This window comes from Pelobates fuscus, chromosome 4 (genome assembly GCF_036172605.1).
Source record: "Pelobates fuscus isolate aPelFus1 chromosome 4, aPelFus1.pri, whole genome shotgun sequence".
Lineage (NCBI taxonomy): Eukaryota > Metazoa > Chordata > Amphibia > Anura > Pelobatidae > Pelobates > Pelobates fuscus.
The window spans coordinates 270345208-270365320 of record NC_086320.1 but is presented as its reverse complement, the minus strand read 5'-3'; the positions used below and the strand labels follow the sequence as shown (position 1 = coordinate 270365320).

General features: G+C 41.8%; 1 protein-coding gene across 1 annotated transcript in view; it reads right to left on the bottom strand.

Moving 5' to 3' along the window:
• The window catches only part of LARS2 (leucyl-tRNA synthetase 2, mitochondrial), a 270655-nt gene that overhangs the window by 25828 nt on the left and 224714 nt on the right, over positions 1-20113 (bottom strand). Inside the window, exons 17-18 of the mRNA XM_063452103.1 lie at positions 19494-19663; positions 17024-17101 (exon numbers count right to left, since the gene is read on the bottom strand). Of these exons, the coding sequence (XP_063308173.1) occupies positions 17024-17101; positions 19494-19663 (248 nt within the window). The remainder of the gene's footprint in view (positions 1-17023; positions 17102-19493; positions 19664-20113) is intronic.

Genomic DNA, 20113 nt, shown 5'->3' with positions numbered 1-20113 from the left:
TCTGAAACTGCTTTGTTTACAGCAGGCAGGTTTAATCCTAGGGGGACTTGGCACCCAGACCATTTTATTGAGCTGAAGTGATCTGGGTGCCTATAGTGGTCCTTTAAAGAGAAACATTGTGTCTTCAAATTACTATGTATTATATTGTGTGCCTGTGTGTGTGTGAAGAAATTATCCTTTTTATGCATTGTTTCTTCATTCTCCATTCGGTAGATGTAACTGCCGAACAAAGGCCACCCCCTGGCTCATTTAACTTCAAAGTCTGCTTCAATAAAACCCTCTACGTGTGCGGCCAGCGTTCGTACTACCGAACGTCACGTGGCTGAGAAAACCGCGGCCATCTTTTTTCAGACGAACAAAGGCAGCGGGACTTGGTCGTCGAGTGTCTGGAACTAAAATCGGACACTCGACTTCCCGAACCCGGCCTCAAACACACGAACGCTGGATCTATATGTACCGATTAGCTAGAAGAGCGCTATTCGGTACGGTTGTGCATACGAATGAGGGGAACAATCGCTGCTAGGAGCCAGGGGAATCCATTCGGTACTTTGTTTGTTTTTCTCCTTTTACTGAAGTGACCGGCAAAACCACTCAAACTTGTGGAACTATTTTGGGCAGCCCACTCACGGTGAACCGGTCACAGAAGACTTCCATAGTTTTTGAGAACCCCTGAACCGATCTGGGTGAAATTTGAATATGTTGGTCACCCAGATAGGGGCTATCAGGGGACATATTATTTCTGGGGATACCCCATGTATAAAGGGGTGTTCCAGATATTGGGGAAAATTGAGATTTTTCTGCCTGGAGATAATCAAGTTATTACTTTATCAGACTTGATTATCTCCAGGGCTAGGGGAGGGAATTGTATGTTTGTGCTGTACGTGATTGGTTATACTGTGTCCCTCCCTGTGGGATGTCCCCTTGCATGGGGACTTGCATAAAAGCCTGTGTGTGTTAATTAAAGCCAGTTCTTTTTGTACCCTTCTTCTTGACTTCAGCTGATGTTTGGGGATTCGTATGCTTTACTAAGGGAATAATCTTGTAAACCTATTTGTAATTCGTATGGATTTCGTCCATTTCAACTACCGAACGTAGAGCTATATACACTAGGTTCTGGCGGTTCACCTGGTTTCCTTACAACTGGTGGCAAGCGGAGGGATTCGAATCCCGAATGGATGTCCCGAACCAAGCAAGGGAATGAATGGCTCAGCAGTACCAGCTACTTAAGAGAACCACGCTAAAGGATTTACTGGAAGCTCGAGGCATAGTGGCAAGTAACAAGAAAAAAGCCACGTTAATTGCAGAATGAATGCAGAGCGACAGAACCAGCAATGCAGAAATGGAGCACGAGGAAGAAACCGCGATGCAGAAAGATATCAGATGGATGCTCAGTGTTTTGGGACCCAATCCATCTACAGAGGCAGTTCTGCAGGTCATGGCACAAGCCAGGCAATCGCAAAAAGAGCGAGAGGACCGAGACAGACCGTCACAGGGGGATTTACTACACTCCCCGGGAAGTACCAATGACCTACCAAAGAAGGTAAATTATGCAGCATTTAAAACTTTTAATGACAATGAAATGGAAATTGACAGTTATTTGCAAGACTTTAAACGTCAATGTGCACTGGAGGGATTAGACTCCCCCAAATGGGCTGCAGTACTTAGCAGCAAGTTGTCAGGAAGAGCAGCAGAGGCGTGGCGAGCAGTACCTGATGGGGAAATACACAATTATAGCAAAGTAAAAGACATTTTGTTGGCCAGATATGCTGTAACCCCTGAGGCATACCGGAAAAAGTTTCGGGAATTGTGGAAGACAGGGAGAGATTCCCATACTGAATGGGGTTTTCGGCTACACAGGGCAGCCCGTAATTGGATGCAGGGCTGCCAAGCAACTACCCTGGAGGATGCCTTACAGCTCATGCTATTGGAACAATTCTTTAATCATACTGCAGACGATATAAAAGATTGGGTAAAAGACAGAAAGCCTAAAACTGTGGAGGAAGCCACCAGACTAGCGGATGAATACCAGGACAACAGGAAGAGGGAACAGGGGGTGAGCAGACCAACTTTTAAGCCCAACTACCCGGCTCCAGCAACCTCTGCACCCCCTAGAGCCGTCATAAGCAACCCACCACCAAGCCCAGCAGTAACACCTCAACCCCCTGCAGTGTGCCATTATTGTAAGCAACCTGGACATTACAAGAACCAGTGCCCTCGTTTGAACCGGGGAAGCTGGGAAAGGCAACCACCACAACAACCCAGGGCAGTCGCTCATTGTGTGCAGCAGGAAAGCACGACCTACGTCCCTAGCCAAGAAGAGCAGTGGAGTGTTTTACACAAGGTCAATCCAGTGAAAGCTGGGGGCGACAACCGGGACCACCACCGCCAATGGATTACAGTGGATGGCGTGGGGGCCCGAGCTCTGAGAGACTCTGGGGCTACTCTAACTGTGGTACAAGCCCACACGGTCAAGGCTCAAACTTGCACCGGGCGCACAGTCGCCGTAAGGGTGGCTGGGGGTGCCATACACAAACTACCTACAGTTAACGTCCTTGTCGACTGGGGTTCTGGGTCCAAACAGTTGGAGGTCGGCATTATGCAGCCGAGGTCTTATTGGGGAATGACGTCGTCTGTTTAACCTCCCAACTAGCACGGGACACTACTTCAGAAGCATACCCGGTTACCACCCGAGCTCAAGCCAGACTGGAAGCACCGCTGCACTCTGAGGAAAACCAGGTAGGAGTTGAAATACCCCCTTTACCCGACCCCCCTTCCACTTTCTGGGATACGCCACAGGGTTTTGAACAGGAGCAGAGAACAGACCCCACACTAGAAGGGTATAGAAAGGCAGTAGACGTTACCCAAGGGGACAGCACGCACGAAAGGTTCGAGTGGTATAAGGGATTACTGTATCGAGTGACAGGAGGGGTGGGACACGGGGCCACTTAGGTCACCAAAAGACAGCTAATAGTACCCAGTAAGTTTCGGGCTGAGTTATTAAATGTCAGTCATGACATTCCCCTAGCCGGACATCTAGGGGTTAAAAAGACAAGGGACCGGTTGACCCAAACGTTCTTCTGGCCTAGCGTCACGCAAGATCTTAAATATTATTGTAGGACATGTGACATATGTCAAAACATAGGGAAAAGAGGTGACCACCAAAAAGCCAAACTCCACCCTTTACCCATTATAGAAGAGCCATTTCACTGAGTAGCGGTGGACTTGATAGGACCTCTCAGCCGACCCAGCCAGTCTGGCAAAAAGTTCATTCTTACTGTAGTGGACTACGCCACTAGATACCCAGAAGCGGTCGCCCTCACGAACATAGAGGCAGAGACCGTGGCAGAGGCCCTAGTTAAAATATTTTCCCGGGTAGGTTTCCCCCAGGGGATCTTGTCCAATCGGGGGACTCAGTTCACGGCAATCCTGACACAGCAATTGTGGCAGAGCTGTGGAGTGAAACCCCTATTTAGCGCTCCCTATCATCCCCAGACTAATGGACTCTGTGAACATTTCAATGGCACGCTCAAACAGATGCTAAAAACCTTTGCAGAGTCCCACAGGAATTGGGATAGGTATCTTCCCCATCTTCTGTTTGCCTACCGCGAGGTGCCCCAGGCATCAACTGGGTTTTCCCCCTTCGAACTCCTGTTCGGGAGAAAAGTTCGGGGCCCACTGGATCTCGTACGGGAGCACTAGGAGGGCAAAACAGATGAGGGGGGAGTGCCTATCGTCCAGTATGTTCTGGAGTTCCGGGATCTGTTCGGGAGAACCTACGGGCGGCCCAGGAATGCCAGAAAAAATGGTACGATAGGGGAGCCAGGGATAGGGTACTAGACCTAGGGCAGAAAGTATTGGCCCTGAGACCCGCTAAGAAGGACAAGCTGCAGGCGGCCTGGCAGGGACCCTTTATATTGTGAGCAAATGTTCAGATGAAAGGCTGACCAAAGCTTTTCATGTGAATATGCTCAAGCCCTATTTCGAGAGAACGGAAGATGTGGGTGCCGTATGTGCCCCCGCTACTGAAGATAGTGAGGGACTGCCCTTCCTGATTTATTAGACACCTCCCCGTGTACTATTGACCAAGTAAGCTTGGGTCAAAACCTAAACACCTTAGAGAAAGGTGAGGCATCTCAACTGCTTCATGGATACCAAGGAATGTTTTCGGCCATACCAGGCTATACCTGTCAGGGGCTTACCTGAGTTGGGAGTCTGCAGCGCAGATATGCTCACCCTTGCAGATAGCCACAGGCCAAGGTGGTTAGGTAAGAATTCACCCGGCCTGTGCAGGATGCAGTACCAATACGCAGGACAGGCAAGGACTGAACCAGCAGGATCGTCAGGGAATAGCCGAGGTCAAAGGATGCCAGAGGTCAGGATAAACGTAGTCAGAAGCCGGGGTCAATAATACAAAGCAGATGAAACAGGAACACTGGTACGAAACAGGATCACAGGATCAAAGACTTGACACTGAGCACAGGGCGAGGCTGGGTTTAAATACCCTGCTGATGACTGATAAGAGTCAGGTGAGACACAGCCAAGTCAAGGTGCAGCCCCCGGTGTAGTAGCCATGCCAGGATGAACAGGACCGGAATCAGTAGTCTCTGTATAAAGCTGCTGTGGCTCAGAGGCAGAAAGCAGGACTAGGACTGAGAAGTTCCCCGGTTCAAGTCCCCTGTTGGGAACTCCAGGAGCGACCACGTCTGGCTGTCTGTCTAACTGATGAGAACCGTGACAATACCTCCGCTGCGGTACACCGTGTAGAAACCCAGGGAGAAACACCGTTACGGCAGCAGCCATATCGTATCCCTGAGGCAGTACGTGAAAATATGCTCACTGAGATAAGAGATTTGCTCAAGCTAGGGGTTATAGAACCCTCACAAAGTCCTTGGGCTTTGCCGGTAGTACTAGTACCGAAGCGCGACGGCACCATGCGCTTCTGTGTAGACTATCGGAGGCTCAACGATCGCGCCATAACCGACGCCTACCCTGTGCCCCGAATAGATGAGCTTTGGCTGGGGGGGAATTACTTGACTACCCTGGGGTATTGGCAGATCCCCTTGGAGCCTGCGGCCATTCCCAAGTCAGCATTCGTCACTCCATTTGGGCTGTACCAGTTATGCACTTTGGGATGAAGAATGCTCCGACTACTTTTCAGAGGATGGCCGATAGGCTCTTGGAGGGGTTCCAGGACTTCGCATGTGCGTATCTAGATGATATTGCCGTCTATAGCCGCACATGGAAGAACCACCTGGGTCACGTGTCCAGGGTACTCCAACAAATTCACCTCGCAGGGCTCACCTTGAAACCTGACAAATGCCATGTAGGCATGGCCGAGGTACAGTATCTCGGCCACAGGGCAAGTTCCGGTCGGCAGCGTCCGGAGCCGGCTAAAGTAGAGGCCATAGCTAATTGTCCCCAACCCCGTACCAAAACCCAGGTACGAGCCTTTTTAGGGACGGCCGGTTACTACCGAAAATTTGTCCCAGAGTATAGCGCCCTGGCCAAACCCCTCACCGACCTTACCAAAAAGGCCCTACCAAAACAGGTAACCTGGACCCCAGAGTGCGCGGACGCTTTCCAGAAACTTAAAGCGGCATTGAGTGAGGCTCCTGTGTTGGCAGCACCCAACCACACTAAACAATTTCTTGTCCACACAGATGCCTCCATGTTTGGGTTGGGAGCCATGTTGAGCCAAGTGGGAGACGACAGCATGGAACACCCGGTGGCATACCTTAGAAGAGTAAAAAAAAATCAAATTTATTAACAAATAAATAAAAACCTTAAGGATTTTGCAAGACCTTAATGTAAGGTTTTTATTTATTTGTTAATAAATGTGATTTTTTTACTCTTCTAATCTGATGTTTGCTTGCTCCATAATTCATACACTCTGAGGACCAAGCTTCATCTCTGGGAGTAACATCAGGACCAAGTTTGGGACATTACATCTTAAAGTGACACCACCTGAACCAGTTTTTTCTGGCAAATGCTTATGATCTTTAAAGATTTAATGATATTGGGGTATTTATCTCCTTTATTTTTACCACACATTCACTGATTATGTGTAATTTTAACACCCAAAACCCTGTACAGCAGGCATCGACAGGCAGTTATTTTTTTCTGGGAAAGTCACAGGACTGCTACAGGGAATGTGACAGATCAGTACCAGGACAGGAAACTTGTGGTCCAGTGTGTGCAGATCAATGATCAGAGAAAGAGTACAGGATGAAAATTCCTGTAGCTGTGCTCTGCCTTATTTAGTGTCGGACCACGAAAGCGTGGGCGTGTCATTACTGATTCTAGAATCACTGGAGCATGGTCATTGGTGGACAGTCTGGCTGAAATACAGGAAGCAGGTAAAAAAGAAATGCATTTTATTGCCTATACAGTTCCTTTAATTTTGGATCACTGTTAAAATCTACAGGTAAAAAATTAAATGAATGAATAAATGGATAAAACATTGTGGCGGAACCAGCCTCGCCACTGGGCATTGGAGAAGACTGATTGTCGGCCTCCTGCCCTGTGACTATAGCCCCATGTTGAAATGCTTGATTTTCCCCTGCAAAGACCCGAAAACCTGGTCATTCGGTACTTTCCCTATGTGAGCAGTGTTACCCCAGATAGCTATGCCATGGAGCCCATTCGTGTAACGAAAGACTATGTGAAAGACTTTGGCTCGATGGCAATTGAACTGTATGTATCCTTAATGATCTGAGCGCCATTCAGTCATAATGTGCGCTCAGATATAAGCTATCTGGGGATATGTTGAATGTACCTGTTTTATGCAATAGCTGCACAGTTATATATTTTTTTGTATTTTATTGTATTTTGCTACCATGTGGCTAATGGAGTTTTGCCTCTGTCCTTGGAGATAATTGGATTACTTCCCAATTATCTCCAGGATAGAAGACTCTGTGGAACTGGTTTTGGGCAGAAAAGCTATGCTTCATTTGGTCAAATAGGACTTTCCCTTAACCTTTTAACCCCTGAAACGTTTGCCCTGATTGTATGTGTATATTTCAAGCATGCTAATTATGAAAATGTATGTTTTATGTGAATGGCATGCATATTTTGTAAAAACTGTATTTCTCTGCCTGTTATAATTATATTACCCATCGTGTTCAGTAATCATATCACAGGCAGAGGGGAGGATTTTGTGTGGGAGTGTCTGTGTGTATTGTATGGATTGATTGGTTGTATTTTAAAACCCTGTGGGCACTACTATGTTTGTGGATTGTGAATAAAAGAGGCTGTATGTGCCAGTACAGTCAATTCTGCTTGACCTCAAAACGAAGTGTTGTCTCGCTGTTGGGGGAATTGGATTGTATGCTGATTGCCAGGAGTGTAAGCTGATTGTATGCTTTTCCTGTTAAGATGTTTACAGCATTCATATGCTTGAGAGCATTTGGATGCTTCTCCGGTTCAGTGGTTGTGGTGTCTGCTGCAGTGCTTGGAGTCCTCAGGAAGCGCTAGGAGCATCCTTCAACAGAGGTACCCAGTCAGGGTGCCCGTCGATCCGTTACAAACATGTTGAGATCTCATGGTGGGGTAGGATTAAATACAGTAAAATCTTTTATCCTCCCAAAACGGATATACCTTTTTTGGCTGGTACCACTACTTTGCCCTGACAGCTAGATGACTTTAGCATAATTACTAATTATTACATTTTATGGTTGAGAAACCCCCAAGAATTCATTCTAATCATCTAGCTTTAACAGTTAAACTAGGTGGTGTGGGGGTCCCCCAATTATAGAGTATCAGAAAGCTTGTAATTTATCACATGCCATTGCCACTCAATTGGAAAGTGCTAAAATGAAGATATGGTATAAAATTTAAAAATCTTTGACCCAGGGCGAACAACATCTCAACAACGTAAGTTATTTATTTTGGTTAATCAAGGGAAAGCTTATTTTCTACTGATTATAATCTACATAGCAAAGAGATGTTTACTTATGTGAGATTAAAGGGCTTCTGCCAAAATTATTTAATTAGCGAAAAATCTAATAAAATAAGTATCTTTGAAAAGTTACTCTATAAGCCGACACAAACGAAATTAGTGGCAGACTGTTTAGATTTGATTAGAAAAGACTCTAAGAAGCCCATTAAGCCTTTCATCAGAAAGTGGGAAACAGAGTGAAATATTCAAACCAGTTGCGAAGAATGGAGGAACTCATTATGTAAGGTTCACAAAAATATACACTGTCTTAACTTGGTGGAGTGTCATTGTACATTTTTAAACAGATGATATCTGGTCCCAAGCAGATTGAGTAGGTTTGCTTAGGAACACAACTGCTGGAGATGGGGGGGTTCAGAAAAGTGAATTTCTACACATCTGGTGGGAGTGCCATCCTATTCAGCTGTTTTGGAATATTATCAAAATTAAGATTCATGCATTAACGTCCAAGACGATTGATCTCTATCCGGAGTTATATCTTCTACAGCTTAATATTAGACAGGCCTTTGGTAAGTTCACGTATTGGCTGCTGCTAAAAAAATTATAGCAATATACTGGAGGTCACCTATTGCTCCATCTTGGCTTTTAGTTAAAGAACAACTCGAATTTCAATTAAAAATGGAAATTTGTATATGAGTTGAGCTCTTTGTTACATTTATAAGAGAATTTTGAATATTATTTACTACTACTACTAGTCAATGCCCCATTTTTCTTCTTGGAGAGAAGAAAAGGTGTAACAGAGAGCTAGATTTGTTTTTCCTACTGTTAACCCTGGCTTCCCCTGTGAGGATCCATGTACTCGATGCACTCGGTATAAGTGTTTGACATTTTTATCTTGGCCAATGTCTTCTGTATGTCTTGTATTTGTCCAAGTCTGTATGTTTAATATTTAGTGTTTTACTATAGGAGCCTGAACTGTGGTATGCTGTAGTATTATTTTGGTTTCATAAGCATCAATAATGAATGTTTACTAAAAATTGTTATCTTGTTTTTTGGGTATATCCAGTTTTGACAAATTATATGAAAACCTTATGCATACTTAACACAAAACTGTGTATATCCTTTTGGTAACAAGTATTCATTGCTGATTTCCTTTTTTTTATGTTGATAATTAATAAAGATTATAAATGGAAAAATAAATAAATGCAGCCAGGGCTGAATTAAGAGCCTATTATGCTTGATGCTGACAAGTATGATGGCCCCAATTACAGAATCATGTAGACAGAAAACACTAAAGCAGTGTTCTATCTGGTGGAGCTGGAGGAAAACCCTCAGGAGGCTAATCTCTCACTTTTATTTCTCAAACAAGTCCATCTTACAAGCAGGGCCGGTGTTAGAATATTTTGTGCCCTAGGCAGGGCCAGCTACATGCACCCTCCCAAAACAAAACTTGCCAACTTTGTGTGTATAATTCTTTCCCCAGCCAATTGTGTCTCTTTCTCCCCCGACACCTTTGTGTGTCTCTTTTTCTCCTTCCAAAGCACCTGTGTGTATCTCTTCCCCAGCCTCTTTGTGTGCGTCTTCCCCAGCCCATTTACATATCTCTTTTTCCCTGGTTCTGTGTGGGTGTCATCGTACCCAGCCCCTCTGTCTGTGTCAGTGTTCCCTTCTCCAGCACCTCTGTGTGTGTCAGTGTCCCCTTTCTCCAGCCCCTCTGAATGTCTCTGTGTCCCTTAGTGCAGCACCTCTGCGGTAGGGGACACAGCCCCCAGTCCTCTGTGTGCCTATTTTGTCTATTCCCAATCTCTATTTGTGTCTCTTTGTCCCCCAAATCTCCCCTGTGTGTTTCTTTATCTCCCCAGCCCTCTGTCTCTTAGTTCCAATAGCCACTTTGTCTGTCTCTTTGTCCCCCCACAGCTCATTTGTGAGTATTTTTGTCCCCAACAGCCCCTCTCCCCTGTGTGTTTCTTTGTAGTGGCCCCCTAGGCCCTCTATTTGTCTCTTTGTCTTCCCAGACCCCACAGACCATCTGTGTGTCTGTTTGTCCCCCCCTGCCCATCTGTGTGGAATGTAATTATTTCATGTTTTTTTTTTAAATGATGATCCATATGCTTTCTTATGTATAACTAAAAAAAACTAGTCATTATAAGTTGCATTTTCAGTTGAATTTGGGGAAACCACTTGAAGCATTAATTGTGTCGAGCTATTTCAATTGCTTTTGTTTGATTTGTTCATTGCAAACAGCTGAAACTCTAAGTTTTGACAATAAACCTGAATTTCAATTGGCGTTGAACTATTTTGATTACAAATGTAGCTAGTAAAAAGACTAATAATGATGCATCAGTGTCAAACACTAGTCAGAGAGCCACTAAACAGAACACTAAGATTGACGCACTTGGATAAAAATTTAAATCACATAAACAAAATGACGTACTATAATGGTTAGACAGTTGTCTCAAAATCATTGCTCTTCCTTTTGGACTGACTCTGCATTAGTTTGCAGCCTGTACCTTGCTGAGTATCCTTTCAGTTTCTTGACATTAATACAGCTGTCAGTCAGATGCTAACCTTTGCTCAAAAAGTAATATGAGAGACAAAGCTAGACTGAAATGAAGTACGCCACTGACAAGCGTTCAGAGGAAAAAATGAAGAAAAAAAACTACTGTCCTCTATGGTCCCATCATTCTTTAAAGTACACATAGACATTTTACAGCAATAAACTTCACACATGCTAAGGAAACCCTTCACTTCATTGTGGGAATAAACACTCATTTACTGGAGGATTACCTCTTAGGCTTCAACATGAGTTCGAGTGATAACCCAAACCATCACTGCATGTTATTATGCCTGTTATATAACAAAAGGATTCAATCACAAAAGCAATCTATGGAGTTACACATATACCAGTAAGGGCTTGCTCAGATAAGTAGGAAATAAGTCTACACCATGCCGCAATGTTTTCTAGCATAATGACTGATTATTTAAAGCTGATATCCTGGGAAGCGATAATTAGAGCCCTTGGCTTATTAATGCATGAGGCCAAGTTTGCAGACTCTTGTAAGGTAGAACACCAGTTCCTCTCCTTAATTTAGCTATTCAGATGACACTCCTGTGGAGTGCCATCCAAGCAGCTAAATTAGGGAAAGAAGTCCATACGACAGTTATATGTTATTCTATGCTATAGTAGGCCAGATACGTGATCTTTATAAATTGTGGCACAGGAGGAAAAAAGAAAAAAAATCCAACATTTTCTTCTTTGATGAGTTTTATATAAGAGCCATCAAGGACTGTTTCCTGTGTTTCTTTAGCTGGTAAATTAGAATTACCAGTGTAATAACTGTATTCTTTCTTGGCTCATGGGAGAGCTTAGTAGCACTGATGACAGCAAGTTGAGGCAAAATGCATATGAATTATCTTGAATGATATATATCATTAAAGTGTGAGATTCCAGAAAAATAGGAAGCATTTTGTAGGTGCATAGTTACTGATCTCAAGAGGGCTATTGCAAATCTGTCTTGGAAGAACAAGTTCCAGAAGACTCGATGTGCCCAAGTTACTTGACAAATAATAATAACAAAGTACTTGACCAGGAACGGTACATTCAGATTACTTTGGTTTCCAAGTACATCCTGGGAATGTTAATTTTGCCCAAAATCCAGGTGAAACTATTACCCAATCTAATGGTGCTCATTTTATCAACCTTGGGAGGATAAAGGGTTGAGTCAACTCTGCCATGATTTGAACTTCAAACCCCCAAGGGTAGAACACATTTTACTGATGATGCATTAGCCCACTGGGGTATCTCACCAGCCTATATATCCAGCATACATTTACCCTAACCTTACTGCTGATTGTACATAGAGCAAGAGAGTCAAATGTATATTAATTAGAACATAAAGTTGATATTATAATCCTATATCTTTTACTCGCTGCTTTGCTTTATTACCTTGCTAACCACTCAACTTTGATGTTCTCAGTGTTTTCTCAATACATTGCCTGTAAGAATTGAACTATGGTCAGTAGCAGATTTCTTTTAATACAAACAAACCAAAGTAAAGGCCATTATATTTTCAGAAAGTTTGCTGATTTGGAGTGAATATTTTCAATTATCTTCATAAAACTAAAATGGAAAATATAACTACAGAAAATATAATAATGGACAAAATAATGATGTGAAAAGGACTATGATTACTGCCACACTATAATGGGTAGAGAAATTACAGAATATACAGTAATTGATAAAATACTGATGTGAACAATATTATGATTATTGGCATTGTTTATGCAATATAAAATAGACATTTAAAACGTGTAACCGTCACTCTAAGAATTGTATCGGATACGACTGCATAAAAATACAAATGTCTGATACTGATATACCACTGAATTTCATTTAAATCTTTACCAGCACTATTAAACAGTGAAAACTATTGTGGAGATTGTGTTTTGTGTTAGGAATATTATGTCAAATTGCAGCCATTTGCATAAATTTTTGCATCAAAATTAGTAAAGTGATTTTGGTCCAAAAAAAATACAAGTTCAAGTTTTTCTGGCAATATTTAAATGTTGCCTAAACCATTCCTCTAGTAGCTGTCTGACTGTCACTATAGGTGCTTTTTTAAGGCACTCACATTTGGCGTCCTCACACACAGCATGAGCACAGCTAATCACAGCTCTCACAGAGAAGCATTTGATTAAGTTTGTTTCTTTATGGAATGGCACAGCGCAGACCAATCCCCTTAGTATTGATGAAAAAAGAAGGGTTAAGCGGCTGCTTTTAGAAGTCCGGCCAAAAGGTGAATTAAAGGGACACTGTAGGCACTTTAACTGTTTCAGCTCATTGAAGTGCTTATAGTGTGTTGAGTCCCCTGGCACTATCTTTCCATTCACCATGAAACTATTTTCAATGTTTTAATGTTAAACAAGAGTGCCCAGCAGTACTTAATTTCTGTTGCTGCTTGGGCCAATGAGGAAACATTAGCATGAGCAGCAATGGGTCACTGTGTTTGCTGAGAATGTCAGATGACTGTTTTCAGGCTATCACACTTATTCCTGGTATGAACTGGTAAGACTAGAAGGAAATGCCTCAGCCATACATCCAGTAGGGGCCAGGTTTGGTTGGCCAGTGACCCACCCTCAGTGATAAATTACTCAAAAATAATTTACCGGTGAATGGAGGGGACAGCCCCAGGTGACTTCAGGTATTATAACCAATTTAAAGTACTGAAATTATTATGGTGGGCCCCCCTTTAAGGAACCCATTTAACTAAAAAAAAAAAATTATATATATATATATATATATATATATATACAGTTGTGCTCAAAAGTCTGCATACCCTGGCAGAAATTGTGAAATATTGGCATTGCTTTTCAAAATGTGACTGATCATGCATTTATTGTCACATAGTTGTTTGGCTCCTTTTTAAATCATAATGATAACAGAAATCACCCAAATGTTCCTGATCAAAAGTTTACATATCCTTGAATGTTTTGCCTTGTTACAGACACACAAGGTCACACACACACAGGTTAAAATGGCAATTAAAGGTTAATTTCCAATACGGTGTGGTTGTTTCCAGGAAAACAATACGACGATACTTGAACAAAAATGAGCTAAGGGCATGCAGACTTTTGAACAGGGGTCATTTAATTTTTTTGTTTGTTGCTATGTTTTGTTTTGTGATTGTGCCATTCTGTTATAACCTACAGTTGAATATAAATCCTATAAGAAATAAAATAAATATGTTTGCTTGCTCACTCATATGTTCATATTATATATATATACACCGTATATACTCGAGTATAAGCCGAGTTTTTCAGCACATTTTTTGTGCTGAAAAACCCCAACTCGGCTTATACTCGAGTCAGAGTCTGTATTATGGCAATTTGCATTGCCATAATACAGACTGGGGGGAGAGGGGTGCTGGCAGAGCTGTACTTACCTCTCCTGCAGCTCCTGTCAGCTCTCTCCTCCTCCGCGCCGTCCGTTCAGCACCTCGGTCAGCTCCCAGTGTAAGTCTCGCGAGAGCCGCGGCTCTCGCGAGACTTACAGTGTGAGCTGACAGAGGGAGCTGCACAGACCGCGCGGAGGAGGAGAGAGCTGACAGGAGCTGCAGTAAAGGTAAGTACAGCTCTGCCAGCACCCCTCTCTCCCTCACTGAACTACCAATGACACTGGACCACCAGGGAAGGAGCCCCCCTCCCTGGCCAGCTAGCAAGCAGGGAGGGGGGACGAAAAAAAAAAAGATAATAATAAAAAAAAAAATTAATAATATTTAAATAATAAATAATAATACAAAAAATAATAATAATATAAAAAAATTTAAAAAAATAATTAATAATATATCAAATGCCCACCCCCACCAACACATACACAAACGCACACTGCATCACACACACACACTGCACTCACACACACACACTGCACTCACACACACACTGCACTCACACACACACACACACTGCACTCACACACACACACACACACACTGCACTCACACACACACACACACACACACTGCACTCATACACACACACACACGCACTGCACTCATACACACACACGCACTGCACTCATACACACACACACGCACTGCACTCATACACACACACACGCACTGCACTCATACACACACTGCACTCACGCACTGCATTCATACACGCACTGCACTCATACACGCACTGCACTCATACACGCACTGCACTCATACACGCACTGCATTCATACGCACACACTGCATTCATACGCACACACTGCATTCATACGCACACACTGCATTCATACACACACACTGCATTCATATGCACACACTGCATTCATTATATACACACACTGTAAATAAATATTCAATTAATATAATTTTTTTAGGATCTAATTTTATTTAGAAATTTACCAGTAGCTGCTGCATTTCCCACACTAGTCTTATACTCGAGTCAATACGTTTTCCCAGTTTTTGGGGGTAAAATTAGGGGCCTCGGCTTATATTCGGGTCGGCTTATACTCGAGTATATACGGTATATATAATTTATTTATTTTAAAGATAGAGAGATAAAGTGTTCAATAAAATAGATTTTGTCACATAAACCATTTCAGTGGTTCCCTCGTATAATCCAGGATATAGGTTTTACATAGTTCTGCTCCAATTGGGGCTATTGATAAAACCTGGACTTTTGGTGATTCTTTAGAAATATTTCAAGAAACAGAAATCAGTGAGAATGCTTGAAGACAAATTGGCAGGTTGGAGACAATTCAGTTGCCAGTCTTCTGAATGTTCGAGACTGGCCTCAGACACATACACAGAATACAAACAGAAACCAAGAGATAGACAGTGCCAGAAACACACTGCCAAAACACACACTGCCAGACAGGCATGTACAAAAACACGGTGTGAGGATATTTTCTCTGTGTCCTTTGGGAACAGGGCTGTAGTAACTGTATGGCTCCTTTTAGACTCCCGCATGGCTTTATTAAAGCATGGAGAGGATGTGATATGGCAATGCCAAGCAAACAGAAAGGGAGTCACCATGACCACCAATATACTGCATTAAGTGCCCAAATGGGCCAAATTCCAGAGTACTGCCTGTATTCCCTGATGGTGGGCCTGGATAGGTTTACTGGGGCGACATGTGCTGTGGAAGTAAGTATGAAACATATTAACACACTTATTTCTGCGGTAATTAGGTTACTAAGCTTACACTTTCTCATGGTTATCTGAGCAAGCAATTACTTTCTAGCTTATATTTTGCAATAATGCCAGATGTGCACGTGTTCTCGACATCCTTCTAATGAGAAGGATACGTGCCACGTGTAAGGAAGGGTAGGTGCACTAAATGACAAACCAGACAAACAGAATTCCAGTATTAAACCTATGTTTTACATTAGTGAAGACTGCAAACTAACATATAAAGAAAAACACAAAAGAAAATCATTTGACGCATAAGCTTATAGCTAAGTGCATATAGCATGAAACATGTCAAGCGGTTTTCATTTGTGTTTTTCCTTTTATGTTACATTGCACTCTGCACATAATGGAATTAACGATAATTTATACCTGAATGTGAATAGTCTGGTTTGTAGTTTAGCACACACACCCTGCCTCCCTTGTTGGACTGGCGGACCACTTGGCACCAGGTAATTTATTGAAGTGTATTGATGATTTTCTTGGTGCTCCTTTTTTGCCGTAACATCTTTCTAATGATGACAAAACAAAGTATTTTTGCTTTTTTTTTTTATATTCCTATTGGTCAGAGAAGGGTTACCTGCAGGATGATGTGGCCATTGTTAGTTGTTAAGATAATCAACTATTTAACAAATACAGGTAATGGAGTCTTTCATCATCAACAATCAAAGCAAAATGGTTTGGAGTCTTTTTGCCCTAACAAGTGATATAATTGTTTTCTGCATCCCTGATACAGCTCTAACAATAGTCCACATCCTGACGCTTAGTATTTGTTTGGATCTGTACACCCCATGCCACTACCCAAACAGTATGTATAATAAAGATTGTACCCTTTTATTGTTTTACTCCCATTAACATAATGTTATTTTCCAACCTTCATCCTAATGTTCTAGTATTAAACAATCTGTAAAACACAAGCCATATTTTAATGTGTCCTTTTCTGCCTAGTTTCTACTTTTATAGCCTTCTCTGTTTAGTTTTCAATGAGTCCTCTATTATTTTCACTGGTAATCAAAAAAAAATTCCCACTGTGTCCTACTTAAAAGCCAGATCTTTTGCAAGTACATTTGCTACGGCTTCCTACAAATGTCAGTAACATGCATCCCCTTTACTAGCATTGCATTTTTAAAGTCAGTTACTATAGTCGGTGGCCACCAGCCCAAAAACTCTTTCATTCACGGTACTTTGAACACACAGGGAATACTTTTAATAATATAAGAAAGCCTTGGCAGAGACCTAATAATAAAATGTGCCTTGTTTGTTTGAAGGATAATGCACTATTACAGAATCTGCTCTTATTGTGAACATCAAAGAAAAACCAAACAATCTGTTACTCCTTAGCAAGCTCAGGAAAGAAAAGAGGAATCCTCACAGTCACAATCTTAGCAATTGCAGGTCACAATCACACATTTCAAAAGAAGGGAGGGCTGGAGCCTGCAGATGCACTTACCGAGAGTATGTTGCTGAGACTCATTAGCTGGGAAATAGCTGCGTTGAACATATAATCCTCCGAGAAGTAGCTGGTTACCTAGGTAACACAAACAAAAAAAATGCCCTTTTAGGCTTTCAGATTTTTGCAGACGTTAAATTCAAAGGGCTTATTCTTTGTCACAGGTATATAAGTGTGTTGTATTTGAGGGGGACTTGTGTCGTGCTTTCGGTGAAAGCCTCTCAAACAAAATCATCAGGGTGGAATGAACACAATCCACAAGTACAGATGTTATCAAGGTTCCAGTGACGCAAAATACATTGTATTGCCAGGCAGTAAAGGTTCAGTAAAGCCAAAATATAAATGGCTATTAAAAAACAAAAAAAAAAAAAAAAAAAAAAACTAAAATAATATGACATGCATATTTACAGGATATCGAGAATGAAACAAAAGCTATTAGCAAAATAAGATAATGAATTTAGGAGAAGAGAAAAATTAAATACATCACATCTGTATTTTGTAATGACTTTTTCTATAATGTTAAAATCACAGTTTAGTTGCCTCCCTTTAAAAAGGGTATTTACTTACCTTTTTTCCCCATACAGTGCCAGTCTCGCCGTGGCTGAGATTATCAAATTTGATGATCACACATTTGACAATCTAAGCCAATCCAGTGCTTTCCCACGGGAAAACATTGGGAGGCTATTGCGCATGTGTAGCAAATTGAATCAGCACATCTCTATGGGAAGTGTTACTCATCTCCATGCAGAGTGTGGAGACGCTGCATGTCAGTGCTGGACACTATGCAGCACTGACCCAGGAATCATCTCTCATGGCTGAGTGACTGCCACTAGATGAGTACTAGGCAATAAGGTAAACACATTAAGCTGTAGTTGTTCTGGTGACTACAGTGTCCCTTTAAGTTTAGGATTACCACACTTTGAAGGGTTTTAAAGCATTAAGGGGATAAACAGCATTCGTGATGCATGTCTGTTTTAGCTGAGATAATGGCAGGTAGAAACATAACACGTGGAGATGTGGGGCAGTGATATATTTCTCTACCAAAACCAATGTTTTAAATGTATCTTACACATGATTGTTAAAGGGAAACTCCAGTGCCAGGAAAACAATCCGTTTTCCTGGCACTGCAGGTCCCCTCTCCCTCCCACCTCCCAATCCCCGGTTGCTGAAGTGGGGAAAACCCCTTCAGTCACTTACCAGAGGCAGCGACATGTCCCATGTTGCTGCTTCTTCCTCCGCCGCCGCTCCTCCTTTGCATTACGTCGGCCGGTGGGCGAGACTGATCCCGCCCACCGGCCGGAGAAACCTGCCGCGGATTAGAGCTCCCCATAGGAAAGCATTGAAAATGCTTTTCAATGCTTTCCTATGGGGAATTGAGCGACGCAGGAGGTCCTCACACAGCGTGAGGATGTCCAGCGACGCTCTAGCACAGGTTTTCTGTGCTATAGAGCAGGAAGTGCCCTCTAGTGGCTGTCTAGTAGACAGCCACTAGAGGTGGAGTTAACCCTGCAAGGTAATTATTGCAGTTTATAAAAAACTGCAATAATTACACTTGCAGGGTTAAGGATGATGGGAGTTGGCACCCAGACCACTCCGATGTGCAGAAGTGGTCTGGGTGCCTGGACTATCCCTTTAAACATAAAATGTAATCATCAATGTCATTTAAAATATAATTAATGCTAAATAAAAATTACTTTTAATATGATTTCAGACAGCTGTTTTTTTCTCTATATGATTTTCATTTTTATTTTTTTCAGATAGTAAATGTGTTGCCCATTCCAATAACAATATTTCGGGGAGAACCTACTACCATCTGTGATAGTATGTAAGCTCGATCGAGCAGGGTCCTCTTCAACCTATTGTTCCTGTAAGTTTATTTGTAATTGTCCTATTCATAGTTAAATCCCCTCTCATTATATTGTAAAGCGCTACGGAATCTGTTGGCGCTATATAAATTGCAATAATAATAATAATAATAATAGTGTAAACCCGAGGTTAAAGAGAAATCTAAATATTGGTTTGTGAACAACCAAGGATAGTTTTAGAAGATCTTAAGATAATTGTGGTCCTAAAAACTTACTTATTATTATGGAAAGATTAGGCTCAGGTAAGCTTTTGTTGCTCAAAGATATTGTGATCTAATGCAATTAAAACACAAAGATTTATCTGCTTTACTTAAATCCTACCATTGTAGATTAGTTGGAGCTTGTCTCTGTGTTCTTCCTGATTTTCATATCAACGGAAATGAAAAAAGCCATTATATTATTAATTAACATTATTGTGAGAATCTCGAGAAACTGTCCTCTTATGGTGGATCTATGGAAGTACACAGTAATATGAGTATATCCTTCAAAATGAAATAAATATATATTTATATTACAGAAAGGTGTTAATTAAAGAGTGTGAATATTAGCATGCTATAAGTGTCGGTCAGAAACTCAATAGTACTCTTTGGTCTACACGCTCTAACCTCTGAAACAGCAAGGTTTCGGTATTCCCATATTTTTCGGGCTTCTGCTACATCCTTCTTATTGAGAAGCTGAGGACTCGGTTTAGTTGACGAATTCCTGGCATCAATATACTTGCTGGTTAACGACCAGAGTCGAGACTGCCACCTTCTCACCCCAGGTATTGCATCAGCTAAGAGATATAAATATTTATATTTCATTATTTTTCTTTATGTACATCAGAGCAGTTACTAACGTTTCTAGGAGTGAAATAGGTATTTATGCAGGCAACTTTTGGAGATAAAAAAACTGAAACTGATCAAACAAAAACAAAAATTACATATTTATTTTCGATTGCACCTCCCCTTCAAGTATGGTATACAAAAGGGACTATGGGGTTTTGTAAAAAAATAGTTCATGCAGGAACATTCCACTGGCTTCAATGGTGACAACTACACTTTAAGAAATGTGTCCAAAATTACTCTTTATATCAATAAATCATCACTGTATGAATAGCTGAGTGATTTACATAAGTCTTCAAAGGCTAGAGTTTGTGGAATGCTTATAATGTAATTATACAATTAATATAATCTACTAAAAAACAATACACTTATGCATCTCAGTAGAAATAAGTTTCCTCAAC